At 37.5% G+C, this 18,800-nt stretch overlaps 1 protein-coding gene across 5 annotated transcripts in view; it reads right to left on the bottom strand.

Annotated features, from left to right (window-relative positions):
* Window positions 1-1,180: 1,180 nt before the first annotated feature.
* prom1b (prominin 1 b) overlaps window positions 1,181-18,800 on the bottom strand; it is a 37,122-nt gene continuing 19,502 nt past the window's right edge. The window contains exons 2-29 of one of the 5 annotated variants that reach the window (XM_014032985.1): window positions 16,467-16,528; window positions 16,297-16,323; window positions 15,997-16,202; window positions 13,642-13,762; window positions 13,481-13,544; window positions 13,301-13,390; window positions 13,012-13,035; window positions 12,596-12,813; window positions 12,440-12,514; window positions 12,277-12,340; window positions 12,161-12,169; window positions 11,598-11,757; window positions 11,309-11,461; window positions 10,310-10,433; window positions 10,091-10,194; window positions 9,880-9,964; window positions 9,652-9,798; window positions 9,143-9,214; window positions 7,509-7,601; window positions 7,289-7,306; window positions 7,079-7,132; window positions 6,904-6,984; window positions 6,604-6,672; window positions 6,252-6,341; window positions 3,726-3,841; window positions 3,022-3,112; window positions 2,398-2,432; window positions 1,181-2,316 (exon numbers count right to left, since the gene is read on the bottom strand). In XM_014032985.1, coding sequence (XP_013888439.1) covers window positions 3,049-3,112; window positions 3,726-3,841; window positions 6,252-6,341; window positions 6,604-6,672; window positions 6,904-6,984; window positions 7,079-7,132; window positions 7,289-7,306; window positions 7,509-7,601; window positions 9,143-9,214; window positions 9,652-9,798; window positions 9,880-9,964; window positions 10,091-10,194; window positions 10,310-10,433; window positions 11,309-11,461; window positions 11,598-11,757; window positions 12,161-12,169; window positions 12,277-12,340; window positions 12,440-12,514; window positions 12,596-12,813; window positions 13,012-13,035; window positions 13,301-13,390; window positions 13,481-13,544; window positions 13,642-13,762; window positions 15,997-16,202; window positions 16,297-16,323; window positions 16,467-16,528 — 2,390 coding nt within the window. In that variant the 3' untranslated portion in view covers window positions 1,181-2,316; window positions 2,398-2,432; window positions 3,022-3,048. The remainder of the gene's footprint in view (window positions 2,317-2,397; window positions 2,433-3,021; window positions 3,113-3,725; window positions 3,842-6,251; window positions 6,342-6,603; window positions 6,673-6,903; window positions 6,985-7,078; window positions 7,133-7,288; window positions 7,307-7,508; window positions 7,602-9,142; window positions 9,215-9,651; window positions 9,799-9,879; window positions 9,965-10,090; window positions 10,195-10,309; window positions 10,434-11,308; window positions 11,462-11,597; window positions 11,758-12,160; window positions 12,170-12,276; window positions 12,341-12,439; window positions 12,515-12,595; window positions 12,814-13,011; window positions 13,036-13,300; window positions 13,391-13,480; window positions 13,545-13,641; window positions 13,763-15,996; window positions 16,203-16,296; window positions 16,324-16,466; window positions 16,529-18,800) is intronic. The other 4 variants (XM_014032986.1, XM_014032987.1, XM_014032988.1 and 1 more) reach the window with 4 other exon arrangements.

Here is an 18,800-nt window from a genome sequence, read left to right as displayed (position 1 = left end):
GAATAAAATTTGAAAAAAATAATAATAATATCTGGATGAACCCTCCTGCTGCCTTTTGGTCAAAACCTTTTTTTTAAATCCAAGCAAGAGATTTAAACACACATAATAAATATAGAAAAAACACAATATGGATAGAAATATTCAGTATTCATCTGTATTCTTCAGTTGATGTGTAAATGTCACACAAAAAACAATTCTTCCTTAACAATGATGCTGCCATCACCATGGTTGGAAAGATGACGTTAAGATGTCTCCTTACAACTATTGCAGGGAAATATTTGTTTAATCAGATATAAAGATTTTTTTGTAAGTCTTTGCTCAGGTGCCTTCATGTAAAMATCCTTGGGGTTTAATGCAGTGATGAGGGGCCTTTTGTACAATGCATCAGTAWCAAACAGTGCTGACTTTTTGTAAGGTTGTCTCATCACCTCAAATAGACTTATTTATCTATGTTCAAACCAAAAGCCTTTTGATATTTTTAAGCCTATTTATTACCCATTTATCAGCATCACATTCATGTAATTAAAGATGAGAACTGCAATTTTTCAAAGYACCAACATGAAAGCCTGGGAAAATGCTGTAAAATAATATTTTGCTAAAGCTGTGCATGGAGCAACTCCTTACATTTTCAATGGTTGTAWTCATAAGAGGGTGCAAGATACAATCTTAAATCAGAGAAAACAGAAGGCTGTTTGTGAATGTGGGATTTYGTTCAGTGACTACTAAGAGGCACAATTACATTTTTTAGTCACACAAATGGTTTAAATGCTACAGCTTCAGAGGATATATATGAGAATTACATTAAACGTCAGACATCTTAATCAAACTGCTGTGACAAAAATGTATTATTGTTAAAGTCAAGTYGCTGAAATTCTAAAAAAAGATAAAAACTCTGAAGTCGATTGGTGAAAAACAAATTGGACTGGAAAATCAATGTTCCAAGATGAACTTWTAGAAATTGTTTGACTTTAATGTCTTGTATAAAAACTCATGTGGAAGCCTAAATGAGATGTTGTGTTTGATTATCATAACTAAAAAAGAGAAACGCTGACATGAACTGAGATTAAAGCTGAGTACAATTTTTTTTTAGTTCAGTCAGTCCACAAAATCATTTTTAAAYTTCAGTTTTAGATGATTTCTGTAAMAAAGGGTGTGTTYGTTTYACAGTCTGAGTCAGAGATTGATGGYTATCTTTTAATATTCACAAATGTTTTTGAAAAACAAACAGAACAAAGTTGCGTTGGACAGAAATGTTTATTCACGGTTTAACTCCAACATGGATTATGTGTCACTCAGACCTCAGCCTTCAGTATTATTCTGCTGGATAATTCATATTTTGTGTGTTAGCAGCTTAAAAACCTTGTTGTGGAAACATTAGGGTGAACGCTGAACTCCAGTGTCTCAAGATGGGAATCTGGAGTCAAAAAAAGCTGCCAATTAAATCAATGGGTGTTTTTAAAGAATAGATTATTAATCCCGGGGTAAAAGATAACTAAATATTGCCTGATGTTTGCAGTTTAGCACAATTTAATTATAAAAAACATTTAAAACAGAAGAATAACTGAATGGTTTCAACTTATATTAGCATATATCACACTGGCTTTGCGTATCCCATTACGTTTTCAGCAGCACCAGGTTGTATTTCAGGCTTTTGGTGAAATGTCTGAGCAGTACTTCGACAAACCACAAAAAAGTTCTGGTGCTCAGAGAAAAAGAAAAGTTTTAAGCTTTTTTTTTTTTTTGATTCATCAGACTCTTGCTGGAACATTTAGGGGGTCAACATTTGAAATATTCACGCTTTTTTTTTTTTTTTGTAAAATCATCCTTTGTTCATATTAATATAGAAAGATCAGTTTTACAAATGTGCCTAATTGATCGTCTGAGCCTCTAGAGTTGATGCAACAGTGGTATCTGCTTTAAAAATGAGTAAGAAACATTTGTTTTTCTCCCTGAAAACCTACCTAATCACCAAAATGATGTGAGCTATGATACAAATATCCACAGGAAAAAAACTACTTCTAGAAAACAAACAAACAAACAAAAACAATATGTATATATTTATATATAAAACCTTAAGATGTTTTGATAGTGTAAAAATTGTACAGTTTTATCACCAGATAATGTTCAAATTCTTCCTTTACAACTTAATCTAAAYGATGCACAGACTAAAATGCTGGAGGTGCTGGATGGTGGACCATATCAGGGGCCCTGACATGCAGGCTGAATGAATTGTCCTCCATCTCAAAGCTCCTGGTGGATTTTCTTTGCTTTAGTTAAAGTGTTAGAAGAKCTTAAAAAGTGACAATTCCAAACCCCCTGAAAAACAGACAAAAAAGCTGTTTTAATCTGTAATCATGATTCAGGATTAGCCGGAGGAGCTGACAGCTGAGCTCTTACCTGACAGAACCGATCAGTTCCAGTTCTCCTGTCCGCTGTGGAGAAATAATAAAAATAAAAATCAGCTGAAGGGTGACAAACAAGGACATTTCAAAACAAATAGACATTTTGCCCKTTATGTAACCGGACTAACAGTCAGGTCCATCTACACAATTCTCATCTTTTTGGCTGTAAACACCACCGTGATGGATTTGAAATAAAATGAATAAGATGCGCTTAAACTGCAGACTTTTAGTACAAATCACAACAGTTTGTAGATTTAAGGGATCAAAAGTTATGGGACAAATGAAATATTTTAAATCAAATTTGTCTCAATGTTTTATTTTATTTATTTTTGGTTGAGGTCAGGAAAACAACAACAAACAACAACAAATTTTCCCAAAGAAAGCCTGACTTCTTTAACTCTCGGATGGCCTTGTAGGAAAATAATCAAACACACTTTTATTTTGATTTGTGGTTKTATTTATTAAATTTTTTTAGACAAAAGTTAATGAAGATACAATGTCTATCTCAGCAGCATGAGGGGAAATAATAATAACAAAAAAGATAAAAATGATGATGGTTGATGAACAGGTTGTTTCGAAATGAGACGGTTGGTGGACGGTTCTCACTGGTCATCAATACCTCTACAAAGAAGGGAGATCCTGAAGGTCACCAGTCGCTTGGTGGTGCAGAGGCCCGAGGGAACCAGTTCAGAGTGTCATTGTAAGGAGAGCTGAACACGCACACACACATACACAAGGGGAATTCTTTATACATTTGTGGTAATTTCCCTTTMATTAATCTCCAGCCTGTCTACAGACAGAACTTCCCTCATTAGCACCGCAGCATGCAAGTGAGCAGATATAAGAGGTTCACCATGTTTCCAGTTATACAATAATCTTGATTACCTGTTTGAGCCCGGCTGCAACACAAGACTGAGCCAAGGCAGATGAAAAAAGACAATGCAAAAGCTCCTCTTATAGTAAGAAGAGCCAAGCCATCCACACAGAAAACAAACAAATTTGGCGTTGAAGGSTAAAAGGAAAGCCCGTGGAAAGGAGAGACGATGCTCGTGATTTGAACTGAACGTAGGTCGTTGATGATGGGAAGGAATCTGAAGCGTCCCATACCGGGAAAAGAAGGAGTAATGTGCATGAAGAGCAGAAAAACCATCACAGTGTGACAYGCCACGAGTAGGAAAAGGAAAGAACGCGAGGAGAATCAGCGAAGGAAATGAGCGATCAGTTCTGTTTTGAGTGACGTCAGAAAAAAAGATTTTGGATGATTTTGAGCAAAAAGCAACACTTCGGTCAAGGTAAAGACAAAAAATGTTTRTTTGGACTCACTCTTCAAAGACGTCCTCCGTGTCCATCCGTCTGTAGTACTTGGCCAGTTTGACRGAGAAAATGATGCTAGGGATCAGAAGGATGCAGCAACCTCCCAAACCAAACCAGAACGTGTTCTGGAAAACAAATCCATCAGGAAAATCAGATGTAAAACMTGTTAAAACACATTCTTAGAAAATACTTAAAGTTTTGTTTGTTTTATAGCTGCTAAATTAAAAACAAAAAATAAGAAAATCAATAACACTCACACACGCCATGTTCAAGTACCCTTAGACAAGATTTTAACCCTCATAGTGTTCATAATTTGCTCATCTGTGTAAATTAATGGAATGCATGTAATAAATATAATAGAAAACATTATGAATCTAAACATTAATCTAAATATGCTCACCTTTCGTTTTACTATTGATTAATTTCTGTAAATGTGTGTGTGTAATGTTGTAGCTGCTGGCTCTGATAACTGCATATAATATAACTCAACTAACATCAGCAACTGAGTGTAACTTTGTCTGCAAGAAGAGGAACATTTCATCTATTTCTTTTTTTATTCGTTAAATAAATATAATCATTAGTACGTCTTTGGTTTTAACCACTTACATAACAATTATTGTGAAGTGATACATAAAATGCATGTGTYATAAATTTCAGGGGGAGGGGTGCTCTGTGGAGCAGAAGCTCAGCTGCAGACTGAGCTCTAGGGAGGAGCTTTGTATAAATGGGCGGTGCTTTGTACCTGCCAGCGTTTAGGCAGCTCCACATGGCTACCACAGGAGATTCAAGGGTTTCTCAAACATGCACGAATGAGTCAAAGCAACACTGGGTGTTTTGATGAGCGAATGACATTATAACATGATATAAAGTGGAAAAAAAAGTCAATTTTGCATAATGACCCCCGCCCCCAAATGTATGTTGTGTAATAGGTTTGGCTTCCATCCCAAGGTTATAATAGTTTTGGATTTTTCATTATAGTTAAGTTTAATTTTGCTTTGACTCTGTCTTTGAATTTAGTTAATTTTAATTAGTTTTTACAGTGGATTTGATATTTTTATTAGTTATTACTGCATTTTTAATACTTAGTTTTAGTTTAGTTTAGTTTTTATTAGTTCTAGTATTAGTTTTCTTATTGTTTGAAAAAATGTATTTGCCAATGCATCCTCCTGCTTGTGGTGTTTCTGAGTTAACTAACCAGCAGCCAAGAATGTAGGAATGAGCTTACTATTGAGGGGGACACAAAATATTGGCAATCTGACAGATGTGTACATAGCCTGAAGAGAAATATGTCATAAATTAACTGTACACTGCAAAGCATTCACAAAATGCTATTGGATCTTTTCTTGGAAAAATGGTGAGGTGGTAGAACCACCTTACAAAATATCTCGAGTCTAATAGGATATTTCACTAATTTCAGACCTCACATGAACTTCCCGTCCCTCAACATTTTATTGCTTCAAATGTCTCACTACTTTATGTACTACCAYAATTCTCCTGATAAGACATTATTGCACATAATATCTAATATAACGTCATGCATATTGATAAACTATGATCAGGTGTTGCCCTTGTGTTGTGTAACTGTTACTCACTGGTGTTAYTCTRAAAAACAAAAACAACAACAACAAATAAGTCCTGCTGCTGCTGTTTCAGGCTTTTATGCTGGTGGTGGCTTTGTGCTGGAATGCGCCTGTCTCCAATATTGTGGGGGATACGTCCCAGTCTCCTACGTCTATATCAGCAACTATTTGGTCACCAGTGAAAGCAATCCATTAAAGCAACACCTTCCTAACATAATCACGTTTTGCCAACAAAGAACTTGGGTGATAATTTTAGGAAGGTGACAATAGTTGTCTCCATCCTGGCACTACCTGGCTGCTGAGAGCTTCTCAAAGGCGCTAGCTCGTCAAGATACTCACAGTTAGCCGTCTTGGGTGTGCTTGATTGCGTTTTTTCCCCTTGGGGCATATTCCACCAATTTTATCACCTTTTTCCACAAGACACTTGCTTTTATTTTTCTTTCAGTCATGATATAAGAAATCCCAAATTAGACTTTATCGCTTTCTCCCAACTTTTGTTGTCGTCATGTTGCAGACGAGCGCCGAGCAGCAGCAGATTGTAAACAAATGACGTTATGGGCCATGAGGTGCCGTAAGCTGCCTGCAGCTAATACGAAACCGCTCAGCTCGATTTAAAAAAATAAATAAATAACTGTTTAATCAGTCCAAACGGCTTAAAATAAATTGACAAAAACTAAAACTAAGGATATTCTGTCGATAATTTCAGTTGGTTTTGGTTAGTTTTGTAAAAAGATAATGCAGTTTCAGTTATTATTTTTTTATTTTGTTTTAGTTTTTATTTATTTCAGTTAACTAAAATGTTTTTTTAAATTTTAGTTTCCGTTATTTTGTTAGTTTTAGTTAACTATAATAACCCTGTTYCATCCACAGACACGCAAGGCACATRCAAGGCACACAGCTGGGRAATAAATGAATGAACACACASCACAAACACACACCCAACGCCACGTCTTACCACTGAGTCWACTATGAAGCTGCAGGCTACGATCTCTATGCTGTCCACAAGGTTRCTGATWGGTTTACACTGAGCCACCTCCGCTGTTAGCTGCAAGTAAAAACATTTTGATAAATAAATTTTAATTTATACATGGTGTCTAGTTTTAAAAAAATCACTATGTTATGTTAAAAGTAAGGGTATATCTATGCCCTAAAAATTTTAACATTTAATTGAAGCAGACCAGACTGTCAGCATGACTGTACAGTCAGTTTAGAGTTAACACTGTTCCTTTGTGCACCGATTCCACTCTGAACCAACTGGAAGGTGAGCCATGACCTGCAAAAAACTAGAAAACTTGGAAAATACTCACAGAGTTTTTAACCCACTGTGTGTACTGTCGGAAGTATCCCACCAAACTCTGCACAAAGCTCTTTGTTTCCTACGAACCAACACAGAAAGATTAGCTTTTACACCTCATACAAATAAAAAGAGCAATTTTTAGTCAGGCAATAATCACTATATTTAAAAAGTAACTAAAAACTATTGACGTAAATCATTTTAACTCTTGAAAAAGAAGTATCTTTTTATTGGGAGACATTTCTGTTGACAATTTTTGTGCAGTTTTGCGAAGCCAATTTTAGACACATTTATTAATCTTGTAGCTTTTTACCTGTTTTACTACAAAAGAGGCATTATTAAGAATGAGATACTCTGCAGCATCAATGGCACTCAAGATGTTTGCCACTTTGACCTGAAAAAAATAAAATAAAATAAAAAAACAGCCGAACACGTCATTTAGAATAAACGTAGTCAAGTCAAAAGTAAAAAATAAAAACAACACTCACTGGCAGGTCGGTGGAGGTCTTCTGCAGCTGTTTGATGCTCTGACTCAGAGTGCTCTGAAGACAAAAACACAAACTGTTACCCAGGTTTTTACTAACATGTTTGAGAGAAAATCCATCCACGAATACTCCATCGAACACGTGAACGCCTTTACAGCAAACACACACACGCACAAGACACCATCACAGAGCTGCASGTCTGCAGCAGCTTACCCGCGCCCGAACATATTTCTGTCACCGTTTTAGGAAAGATATGATGGGGGGGAAATGGGACATGGGCAGAATAAGCAAAAGAAAAAAAACGACTACAATAGAAATGTGTTCAATCGACAATGAGTCAAAATGTTTGCTTTTTATTAAATCCTACATGTTTGAGATGTACAACAATTATAAGTGACTTTATGTTTATGGTTGTTTATGTGGTAACAGTTACCATCGCTTGCTCCAGAGGCACCACATGTTCTCTGTGGATGAACCTGATGCTGCTGGCGTGTCCTTTCAGCGCATTTTCCAGAGCGCCTCGCGGCTGAAAACACATGAAAACATTTAATGATTTCAATCAAYGTGCAGAAGCTGAAAATCTGAAGTTTTATTTGTAAGAGTGGTTAGCACTGATGCCTCACAGCCATAAGGGCCTGGGTTCGATCCCCGGTTCAGACCTGGGGTCTGTCTGTGSGGAGTTTGCATGTTCTCCTCATGCTTGCGTGGGTTTTTACCGGGCACTCTTGTTCCCCCCACCCCCAAAAACATGTACAATAGGTTGCCTTCAGGCCCAGACCTCCTTTGAAAAAGAGATCCGTGATCTCAATTGCCTGGTTAAATAACAATAAATACATATTTACAGTAAATGCTCTTTGATCTCATCTTCTATGTTGTTATTTTTACTGTTTTATTCATGGTTCAATAAAATAGATTCTTGCTATATTTTTGTAATAAATTACCATTGGCCTGAGAAAGGAATTCGCTCTTGCATCMTATGAATCTCACTTCTGATTAAAAAGAGTTAATAAATATTGGTCAATAACTGACCTGCTGCCCCAACTTGGTGTAGTGCAGAATAGTTGCCACCCTTTCTGTTTCTCTCCAAACAACTCGTTACACTAACCAAAATCTGCCTCAGCAAATTTTGCTCTATTTTTGTTTTCTTATGCTAACTTTAGCATTTAGCTTGCCTTCTGCTACTTTTGTTAGTTTCTAGTCAGCATTGTCCCTTTTAGCTAGCCTTTGAGTACTTTTGGCATTCTGATACTTTTTCTAGTTGCAAGTTTTAGCTTCTAGATAACTTTTGCTACCTTTTTTTGGCTTAAATAACTCAGATTCAAGCTTCTCCAGCACGTTCCAGCTGAATCATTTAGCATTCATTAATCACACTGTATTTCCTCAGAAGATGTCGTTTTAATCCTGGGCTCCAACAAATCGAATCTAAATAAATATTACCAAGCTGTTTTTTTTTTCCTGTCTTCTGTAGAAACAGAAACATGCTTGTGACATTTAAAAAGGGAAAACTTCTAGCAGAGCTGAGTGGTACCATGACTGGGTTTATGTGTTCTGGGTGAATGAGCTGCTTGTTTAAACCAAAGAGACCTTTTTTTTTCAGACAGGATGTTTGACTGTATTTTGTGGATTTGAAGGTTTTCAAAGTTTTGGCACTCTTAAAAAAGACTTTAACAGGTGTGTACATTTTACATAAATGAGCATTAAACACACAAAAAGAAGCCACAGGAGGCATTTATGTTTTGAAGAAAGATTAAATGAATTTTTGTCATGTTTGGTACTTTTTTCTTGCATAAACCTAAAACATCCACATTAGCTGCAATCAAATGATCAGCCTAAAAAGTGAAATATGGAGACAATAAGTGTGAGGTAGCTCRCAAGATTACTTAAATACTAATAATGATGACGACATCAACTTTTTATTGTTTTTAATAGTTTAYTGGAAATCATTACATTGTATTAGTTTGTTATGCTAAAGAAAATGTTTCTTTTGCATGTAACATGTTTTCTTTTAATAATATAAACCATCTTGTGATTGGTTTAATCAGTTTGATTAAAAATAACTGGACTCACCAGTTGGTCGGCCCTCTCCTCCAGGTCAGAACAGAAGGACAGCAGATCCACGATGGTCATCCCCTTATTCAGCTACAAAAAAAGAGGCTTTTATTAACCAAGCAACCATGGACATTAAAATATTTCTTTGGGCTTATGTTTTCGCGTAAATTTTTACAGTAAGTTTATCAAAAAAAGGGGAGAGAAAAACACAACCAAAAACAATAAATAAGTTAACTTTGCAAAGTTTTTTCTGATTTGAAATACTTGTACACTCAAAAAAACAGATGTTGTAGATTTCATAAAAAAATGTGTCAACTGGTTCCACTCAACTGAACTAAGTAAAGGTAACGTATTTACTTCACATTTACTTAAAATAAACGTAATGTAAATATGATGTGGAACCAGCTGACATAATATTTTAAAGTAAATCCACTACATCTGTTTGTTGAGAGTAATATTCATAAAAATTATATAATAAAAGGTATTTTCTGAGCCAAACAGGGGATSACACACACTCTTAGACACACCTCAGCAAGATAAGCAGGATAGTCGATATCTCCGACTCCAGAGTTGGCAAAGTTGATGAGGTTGTCTCTGCCGGCCTGCTCCAGCAGCGCCACATCCTTCAGGTCCACCTGCACGCCATCAAACACTTTGGCCAGATCTTTGTTGTACTGTTGTAAAAGAGACTGTTATTAATCGTCCTGCGCCATCGGTGCATCTTCAACAGAGCTACAGGGTGACGTGACACTGACCACAGTTCTGTTCAGGAAAGAGTTAATGTTGAAGATGTTCTCCAGCTGCAGAGCGTGATACAGACCGTTGTTGTCGTGGCATTCCCTGTCAAATAAACTKCATGATCAYCTCCGCAAAGTATCATTTTGCAAAAGGTTAGCTATTAAATAAAGCTTTAAATGTCAGCTTGTTAAGACGAAATGAGTCAAATAAAATGTGATTATTATGTACCTGTACATGGTACCTAGTGTCAAGTCGATGTTTGGATTCTGAAACAGCATCCCAGGAAGGAAATTCCTCTTTTCAGGATGAATCAGGAACGGTGTGTCGATGATCTGGATGTATGTCAACATTTAAAGGTTTTAGTCCATTTTTGCAACACTATAAACATATTTAGGAAGAGGCAGAGAGGGGAAAAGGTTTGTAAAAGAAGTTTTTTTGTTTAATTACCCTGAACAGCTGTCGGTTAGCCAGAGGTTCACACATCAGCTTCTCCACGTTTCCTCCAACAACAAACAGGGTCGTCACGAGGCCCATTAGGACCCAGGCGAAGATAAACGAGAAACCCACCCCACTGAAAAACACAGGAGAAGTTGATAGCAAAACACATTTAAAAGAAGTCATCCTAAAAAAAGAGAAAAAAAKGAAAAAAAGGAAAAAGTAGAAGTCATCCTTATTTTCTGCTTTCTTTCAGCTGTTAAAGCTTCATTTGTTTTGAGTTTTCTTATCCATCTCATGTTCTATGAGTCTAATGTTAGTAGGCAAAAGCAAAAACTAATTATTGTATTTATTCATGTATAATACTAGAAATTCAACCCTAAAAATCATCCATAAAGTGTGTGTGTGGGGGGGGGGTAGTATTATACACGGATTATTGCTAATTACATTTTTAATGCTTTTTAAGCTCAAAAAGCATTTTTGAGCTTAAAAAGTTACTGTATAGTTACTGTATTATTACATTTATACATGAATAAATACAGTAACTATAATTTTGAAATAAAAGTAAACTTTAAGCATCTTCGTACAAAGAAGCAGTGCTTTGTACCAGCCCGTTTAGCTCCACATGGCTACCACAGGAGATTCAAGGATTTCTCAAACGCACGAATGAGTCAAAGCCACAGTCTGGGTATGTTTTTGATAGCCTCCCCCCAACATTTTTTTTTATTTAATGAGGTAAATCCCAGCTCTTCTGAAGGTAGTCTAAACATGAATGTTTTTGGACTGTGGGAGAAAACTGGAGAGAAAACCCACAGAAAACCCACATAAACATGAGAAGAGCATGAAAAGTCCACAGAAAAAGACCCCCCAAACTGGTGTTCAAACCCAGGACTTTCTTKCTGTGAGGCAGCAGTGCAAACCACTAATCCACCGTGCTGCCATATGATCTATCAAGAATAGAATATAGGTGAAAAGAAAAAAAAAGGAAATTTTGATCGTAGAGTAACGTACGCCATCAGCAGGTTTCCTCCGGTGTTGGACAAGCAGCCGCGGGTTGTGGGGGTAGCTTGCTTGTCGTATCCACAGGAGCCACAGAGCAGGCCGAGCACGTTGAACGCCAGAACCAGGACGACGGAGCAGAGCACTGCCACACACCCAATCCACCTGCAGCACACACACACAAGGGTTTACAAAAACTGACCTTGCTTTATTTCTTAATCAAGGGGCAGCTGACACAAAAAAATAAAATAGCTGAGCAGCTCCCTGCGTGCTTGAATGAAAATACTACATGTACACAAACCTGTAGAAATCCATTTGGTCAATCTGGGGGTAAAGTGACTCAATGCGATTGTGTCGCTCGTTGAGAAAAATGGTGAAATTGRCGAGAGAGGCTTCCACTGGGAACATCTTGGAGAAGGCCGTTATTTCACTGCCGATCTTGTCCAGCATTCCTTTTACTCCTACAGATGAACACACATACACAGACCTTAGAAACCAAAAACAAGTGAAGAGACACACATTTCCAACTCAACTAGAACGCAAACACATTCTAATCCAGTGAGAACAGGGGATCTGATCTTTTCCTAACCTTTTATGYTTTGCAAAATGCTGAAAAGAAAGAGCTCAACGTGATGGCTGAGGAACCGTAGAGTTCAATACTCAGATAAAGTTTGCATCAACATGGAGGAATTATGAACTTGCCACTTTTCCAGCATTGTGCTACTATTTTTTTTTATTTTGTAAGTGTGCAAATCTGTGACTWTGTCTATAAAAACCTCCTCCTGCACCACCTGTGAGCTCCCTCCCCAGACCTGGAGCCCTGGCTAGGAACCACAGCTAGACAARGTTTAGAAAAAGACTTACGAGGCAGCGCTGTGTTGCATGTAAATGAGAAGAGAAAGATGATGAAAGTTAGAACCACGAGTCACTCTGAACTCACAAAGCGGCTTTAATTATACAGCCCACACGCTTTGGAGTACCTGACACAATGTTTTTGGTTTGATCTTTAACCAGCACCGGTGTGTCGTTAAAAGACGCATAACCCTACAGGGGAAAACAAGGATGTAAACAATCAGATTCAGATTGGAACAGGAAGTGGTTCACTGTGAAGCAGGAGAAACAAAAAGCTGGACTCGCACTGACTTTTTGAACAATGTTACTGAGGTCCACTTTCAGAACGGTATTGACGTTAGCCAAGGCGTTTCCAACATTTGGGAGCTGATGGAGAGAAACAAAGACAGAAAATGRCGATGAAGCTTTATTTTATGCCCATCTTGTGATTCCATCCTGCCTCATTACCTTGGAGAAGTCAGCGTTGACTCCCAGCTGAGGCAGGATGGAGCGGATATTGTTGCAGGTTTGGGACACGGCTCCGTTGGTGCATGCTGGGTCTGACAGGGTGTTGGACAGAGAGGCACGCTCCCCTGCCAGACTGGCCTGAAGTTTTCCCATCCCCTCCTGAAGGATCTCCAACGAGGAACTGACATTCTCCAGGGCCTCCTTGGTCTCCCGCATGGCTACAATCCACAAAAGATTATCAGAATTATAGATATGTTGTTGTTTTAACACAATAATGTGCTGAATTCAYGCTGAGTAAACAACCACTGAGGACAAGCACGGCAACAGGAAACACACAGATGAGCACGTTTCTAAACCATTCCACAGAAACATCGACACAATCACGGCACCACTGAACCCAGATCAGCCAAGTTTACCTTTGATAGCACTCTCAACTTTTGCTTTAGATCAAAAATAAGAAAGTCATGAAACAAAGAAAATATCAAATGAGGTAAGGATTTCAGGTTAAAACACAAGTTCAGTTTTTGAGCAGAAACATCTGAGTTACGTTATTAGTTATGTTTGTTGGAACATTTAAAGCGGACGTGCATTATTTTGTCCTCAAAACTGGACAGACTGTTTGACCATTAATTAGGCAAGGTTTATATTTCAAAATAAGCTGCACTGCAATTAAAAAATGAAAAGCCGATTTGATGAATGTGTTACCTCCTGCCATGAGAAGGGCAGCATCCAGAGCAGGAACCACCTCTTTCTCTAGATTGCTGTGGATCCGAGCACCGAGTAGAGGTCCGATGTCTGTAAGGCAGCGTAGACATTTAATGTGTAACAGCCCAGTTAGAAAAAATACTTTGAAATTAAAAATAAAGATCCAGTTCTTCTGCTTACTGTCTAGGTCTGACAGGACTTTGTTCTTTGCAGTGGTGTACTGAGCTGTCAGGTACTCAATTTGCTGTAGAGCAAAACCACACAATGACATTGGACACCAACTTCGTTTTGAATGTTTTCCATAGAAGTACTTGTAGCACATTGACACTAGGGGGGCATACCGCAGGGGTGTTGTTAGCAAACAACTTCAGGTCCCTCATGTTGGTGTTTATGAGCCGTCGGGTGCTTTTAATCTGGGATGTGATGTTGTGATTGGCGGCGTAGGCGATGAATACTCCCACACTGAAACAAACACAGTCAGGATCAGAGAGATGAGACGTAGTGACCAATGTTCACCACTGAGGGGCAGCATTGCTACAAAAGCGTTTGATTTATCAGGACACAATGTTATTAAGAGAATTCAACCAAGACTGCATAAAAAAACTTGCAAAAATAAAGAAATACAAAAGGACAAGGATTTGAATATCTATTAAAAATGTTTATGCATCGCTACTTATTAAACATCCACTTTATCAACCAAACGAATGATCTGAAATATGAGCTGTTAAATAAAACTCAAATTTATGCAATACTTTGYTTCTCATTAAACTGGGACAAAAAGAAAGAAAGTTGGAAAGAAACGAAGACTATAAAATAAAAAAAATCTGCTGTGAGAGAGAATAATGAGGAAAGACACAGGGCTTAGACTGTGTGTTTGTGTGAACAGGAGGATGAATGTTTGTGATGTGAAAGGACTCATTCAGACAGACGGGCCTCTCCCAGTCAGCCAGGTGATATCAGTGACTCCTGACTGTCCCGTACAGTCTCTGGATCCTGTTTCTGTGCACAGGTGTGCTGCACTCTTTATATCAGCTTAGTAGGAAATAATGTTAAATTCMACCTACTTATTTACACACATTAAGGATCATTTTCCAAATATTACTCCTCACTACATCCTAACAATCATATCATTAGTTTCGTTTGAGGATTTTACTGCTTTTAATGAMAATTATTTTTTACTTTAAATTATTTAGCTATTTTAAAAGGAATAAAGAAACTTGACTGGCATTCAACAGCATGACTGTGCTTTTTAAATCTTCTACAATATTTTGTTTGTTTGACTGATAAATCAGCATTTTAACCTGATTCAAGTATTTGTTTATTGCTTCTGGTTATTTTACYTTCCTCAGCATCGAAAGTCAGACAACTTTGAGCATTCACTCTGTAAACGTGACCTTTCATCAACCAGTAAATTGACTAAAAAATTACACTGTTATAGACTGGTGTCCAGTGTTCATTGTGAGCTGGAGTTCAAACATTCAGGTTGGCACAAGGCCTTTTTTTAAACACGATATATTTAAAAACATTTCTATCTAAATTTTTCTGTCTATCCAACAATTATGATACAAGTTAGGATAARAACAAACAATTACAGTCAAGGCAAATAATGGATTTTCATGGTATTTCACAATCAAAGACTTGACGTTTAAAACCCTGCAATACTTACWATGTATTAACAATTTACTATGGTAAATTGTTCATATTTTTGTGGTGAACCTTATAATATAAAGTAAGTGCTTCTTAACATAACAAGTTTAGGTAACATAAGTAAGCRCTGATAGAACCAAAAGTCATGTTTCTGCATGTCCAAATGCTTAGCTGGGCAAAACCCCACTTTTACAGCCACAAATAGGCWCTTTTATCAGTAATTATCATTTGAATAAAAGCTTGTTAACCTTTTGGCAGGAAGTCTGTCTTGGGTTGTGTGTTTTTTTCTTTGTTATTTGTGAATCTTATTTAAAAGAACCTTCATTGCATTTATTTATTTATTTTGAGTATATAAAGTTAGCACAAAAAGTGAGGACAATTCTGTTTGTTGGATTATTTCTTTGTAACAATGCTTCTTGAAAATTATTCTTATACCGTTGAAAAGTCTGTTAACTTCCCTTTTAAATGGTGCCAGATTTGTAAGGAATGTGCATTTGTGGGATGAGCAGTAGAGTGGAGTATGTGGGTTGCACACACAAAAAAATTGCCAATTTTCTCTATCAAACAGCTGTAACATTCTTTTTTACTCTTGTTTTGAGCTTCTGGTACCCCTAGGTGCTGATAATCATAAGATTTATTGCCAAGAASCRTTGTTRCAACAAATAAATAATCTAACAAACAAATTTGCTCTGTGCTGGGGTCTATGACTTCAAGACCCGGGGCACCTGTTCTCTTATGTTTGTTATGTTCTATCTTCTTTTGAATGGTTGTTTTGAACTGTAATTTCATTGTGCTCTGTACAATGACAATAAAGGTTTATCTTATCTTATCTTATCTTATCTTATCTTATCTTATCTTATCTTATCTTATCTTATCTTATCTTCATATACCTACTTTTTCTGCAGAGTATATGTGTTATCCTCATTAGGATGCATTCATTTTAAAAGACACAACTAAAAGCAGTTTTGTTAAAAGTTTCTTCACTCGTCTTCTCACCGATGAAACTGTAAAGCCTGATAACGACAGGAAAAGGACGGATGATGACTCACATGATGAAGATGGTGGTGGTGACGAGCGAGGCAGTGAAGAAGCCTCTGTGACAGTCGGCGTTCTTCCGCTGCCTCTGATGCATCTCGCCTCCGCAGTTGTCGCAGCATCGACACATGCAGAAGCACGCGGCGATGATGGGCGTGAAGACCACAAACACGATGCCGGTGATGGCGCATATTAGGAACCCGGCCTCGTAATGGAGCCACTGAACGTGCGGAGTGAAACCGTCAATCAGTGCCTACTCGCTCTACCTCTTATTTCTGCACCTTCTGAAATGTYAGTGATGTGAGGGGTTTTACCTGTAGCAACAGGACRACGTTTTCTGGCTGTGGCACCAAAGTATGGTCGTACAGAACCATGTTGGTGAGAAAAACAAACCCCAAAAAACAGGATGAGCGTGACAGCAGACATGTTTAATTATGAGCTCCAATGTTCAAACAAAAAAAAGTCTCTTTTAGAACAAACATACCTTTCTCCATTCTTCTATTTTGAGTCCTCCCATGTTTTGCTTAATGACTTTTACAATAAGATCTGAAAAGCACATGAACATTTATGTAAGGCGAGCGCAGAAACAACAAAAAGAAGTGTGGCAGTGATTTACACAGGGTGTAGAGCAGTGGTCCCCAAACTACGGCCCACCTCCCCATTTGGTCCGGCCCCCAGAACAATACCAGAGAGCATTTAGGTTTTTTTTTCATATATGTGTATTTGTATTTGATTATAAAGTTGGACTTTTGCAATAAAATGTTCCTTAGTTATGAACTATTTTCATTTTTAACTATTATTAGTTAGTAACTATTTCATACATACACGCATATAACGTGACATTCTGTTCCACCCTTCTGCGGTCTGTGCCCCTATCTGGCAACCCCCAGAAAAAAATCCTAAACCCGCCCCTCTCAAAGAGAGAATGGAATAATGGTGAAAAGATTAGGTAAGAGAAAAATTAATTTAGAATGCAGGACATTTAAGCTGCAGTGGACAAACGATTATTTTTTTGTTCATCTGTCAAGAGGCGGTGGCGGTATTCAAAGAATACAATCTGCGGCGACACTATGAATCCCGTCACAAAGACAAGCATGATAGCTTGCAAGGCCAAATGCGAGCAAACAAACTCTCAAAGCTAAAAAGTGGACTGTTAGCTCAGCAGAATACATACTGTGAAGAACCCAGAGAGGGTTATTTGATTGTGCTTTCTGGAAAACAATACATTTTTACATTTAGGCACACCTGCAATAGTCACACTTTTTCTGTTACAAAYTGACTCCGGCCCCCCACCAGAAGTTATGTGGCCCTTACAGAGAAAAGTTTGGGGACCCCTGGTGTRGAGGGTGACGAGCAGCACAGGAGTGAAATCTATTTAGGAGTTCACTAACAGAGAGATTTTAACAGAGATTACGAGGAATCCGTTTTTAATATCCGAGGACAGTATTGTGACGGAGGGTTCCTTTTACATCTAACAGCTGGGAGTTTGGCAGGAGCCGTTTGAACCGTGTCAGCTTGCCAACGAGGACTTCGGTCCGGTCCAGATGTCTGGGTGTTCCCTGTATGTAGGTCAGCCAACACTAAAGCCTACCTGCGCGGTGACTCACCCCGGCTGTTACTCAGCAGGTAAACACCGAGTCCTTCACACATACTGTATGCTTCCAATGGGATGTACACACACCCTCACACACATCACACGTATGATTATCTGACAGCATCTGCACAAAATAATRATGAGCAAATTAATTTAATTTGGAACGCACTTTTAATTAGCAAAAATCTCAAAGTGCTACAGAACTGCAAAACATGGGAAATAAAACTAGTAAAATAAAAAAAAACTAACGAACAAAAACACACTAATAAAAATAACAGCCTAAGCTCCACTTTCAAAGTATCTAAAACCAGTGATAACATCATGCAGAGGCAAAATATGARTACATACAATACTGTACGTTTGGTGCTTTGTCGGGGGCAAAATATTGAATATTTAAGTCTATTCTCACGTGTAAATGTTTCAAACCACCTCAAAAATCAGYTGAAGTTCAACAAAAACCATTGAAAACACTGATCAGCATAACTTGTTTTTCATCTTTTCTTGTTATTCCATATTCTATGGTGAGCTGTTTGATTCAATGTCTTCAGTAATGACTGTTGCTCGCTTGGACTCTCTCATGCTTGATAACACTCTATGGTCTGATGTGTACTTATTTTATCCTCTTATCAGAAACTTTGTTAGCTGACAGTGTTTCGATTGTTCTGTCTTGTGGATTTTTGTTTTTGATGTTTTTGTTTGATTTTTGTTTCTTTTTTTTCCTTGATGTTTCGTCTTCTATTTTGGCTGTTTTATTCTTGAAAATCATAAATAAATGTTAAAAAAAAACACTGATCAACAAAACATTAACAGATTGCAATAAAGTATGGCTCCTTAGTAGAAGACACCCCACCCCCACACACCACCACCACCTAAAAAAWATAATAATAATTATTGCCTATATTGCCCACTGCCTTTCATGCCACAGTTTTAACCAAAAAATTATAAAAAGTAGCATAGTTGTTGCCATTTTGGTAAGACCTTGTAAACAACATTATGAGTGATCGCAAATGATATTTTGAGATCCTGTAAGCTGTGTTCAGGATGACTCTCAGCTACTACCACACCAGGTGTTTGTGTGTGGGGGGGTGGGGCTGAACATTATTAATTGTGGTGGCCACCTTCTATTTGRTAACTTCAAAAGTTAATCAGTTGTAAATATTCATCATCAATCATTTTATTTACTTATTGATTTATTTGTCTTCATGTAACCAGGGAAATTACACT

This window comes from Austrofundulus limnaeus, unplaced genomic scaffold, assembly GCF_001266775.1.
Source record: "Austrofundulus limnaeus strain Quisiro unplaced genomic scaffold, Austrofundulus_limnaeus-1.0 Scaffold1592, whole genome shotgun sequence".
NCBI lineage: Eukaryota > Metazoa > Chordata > Actinopteri > Cyprinodontiformes > Rivulidae > Austrofundulus > Austrofundulus limnaeus.
The sequence above is the reverse complement of the archived record's forward strand: the minus strand, read 5'-3'. Positions and strand labels throughout refer to the sequence as shown.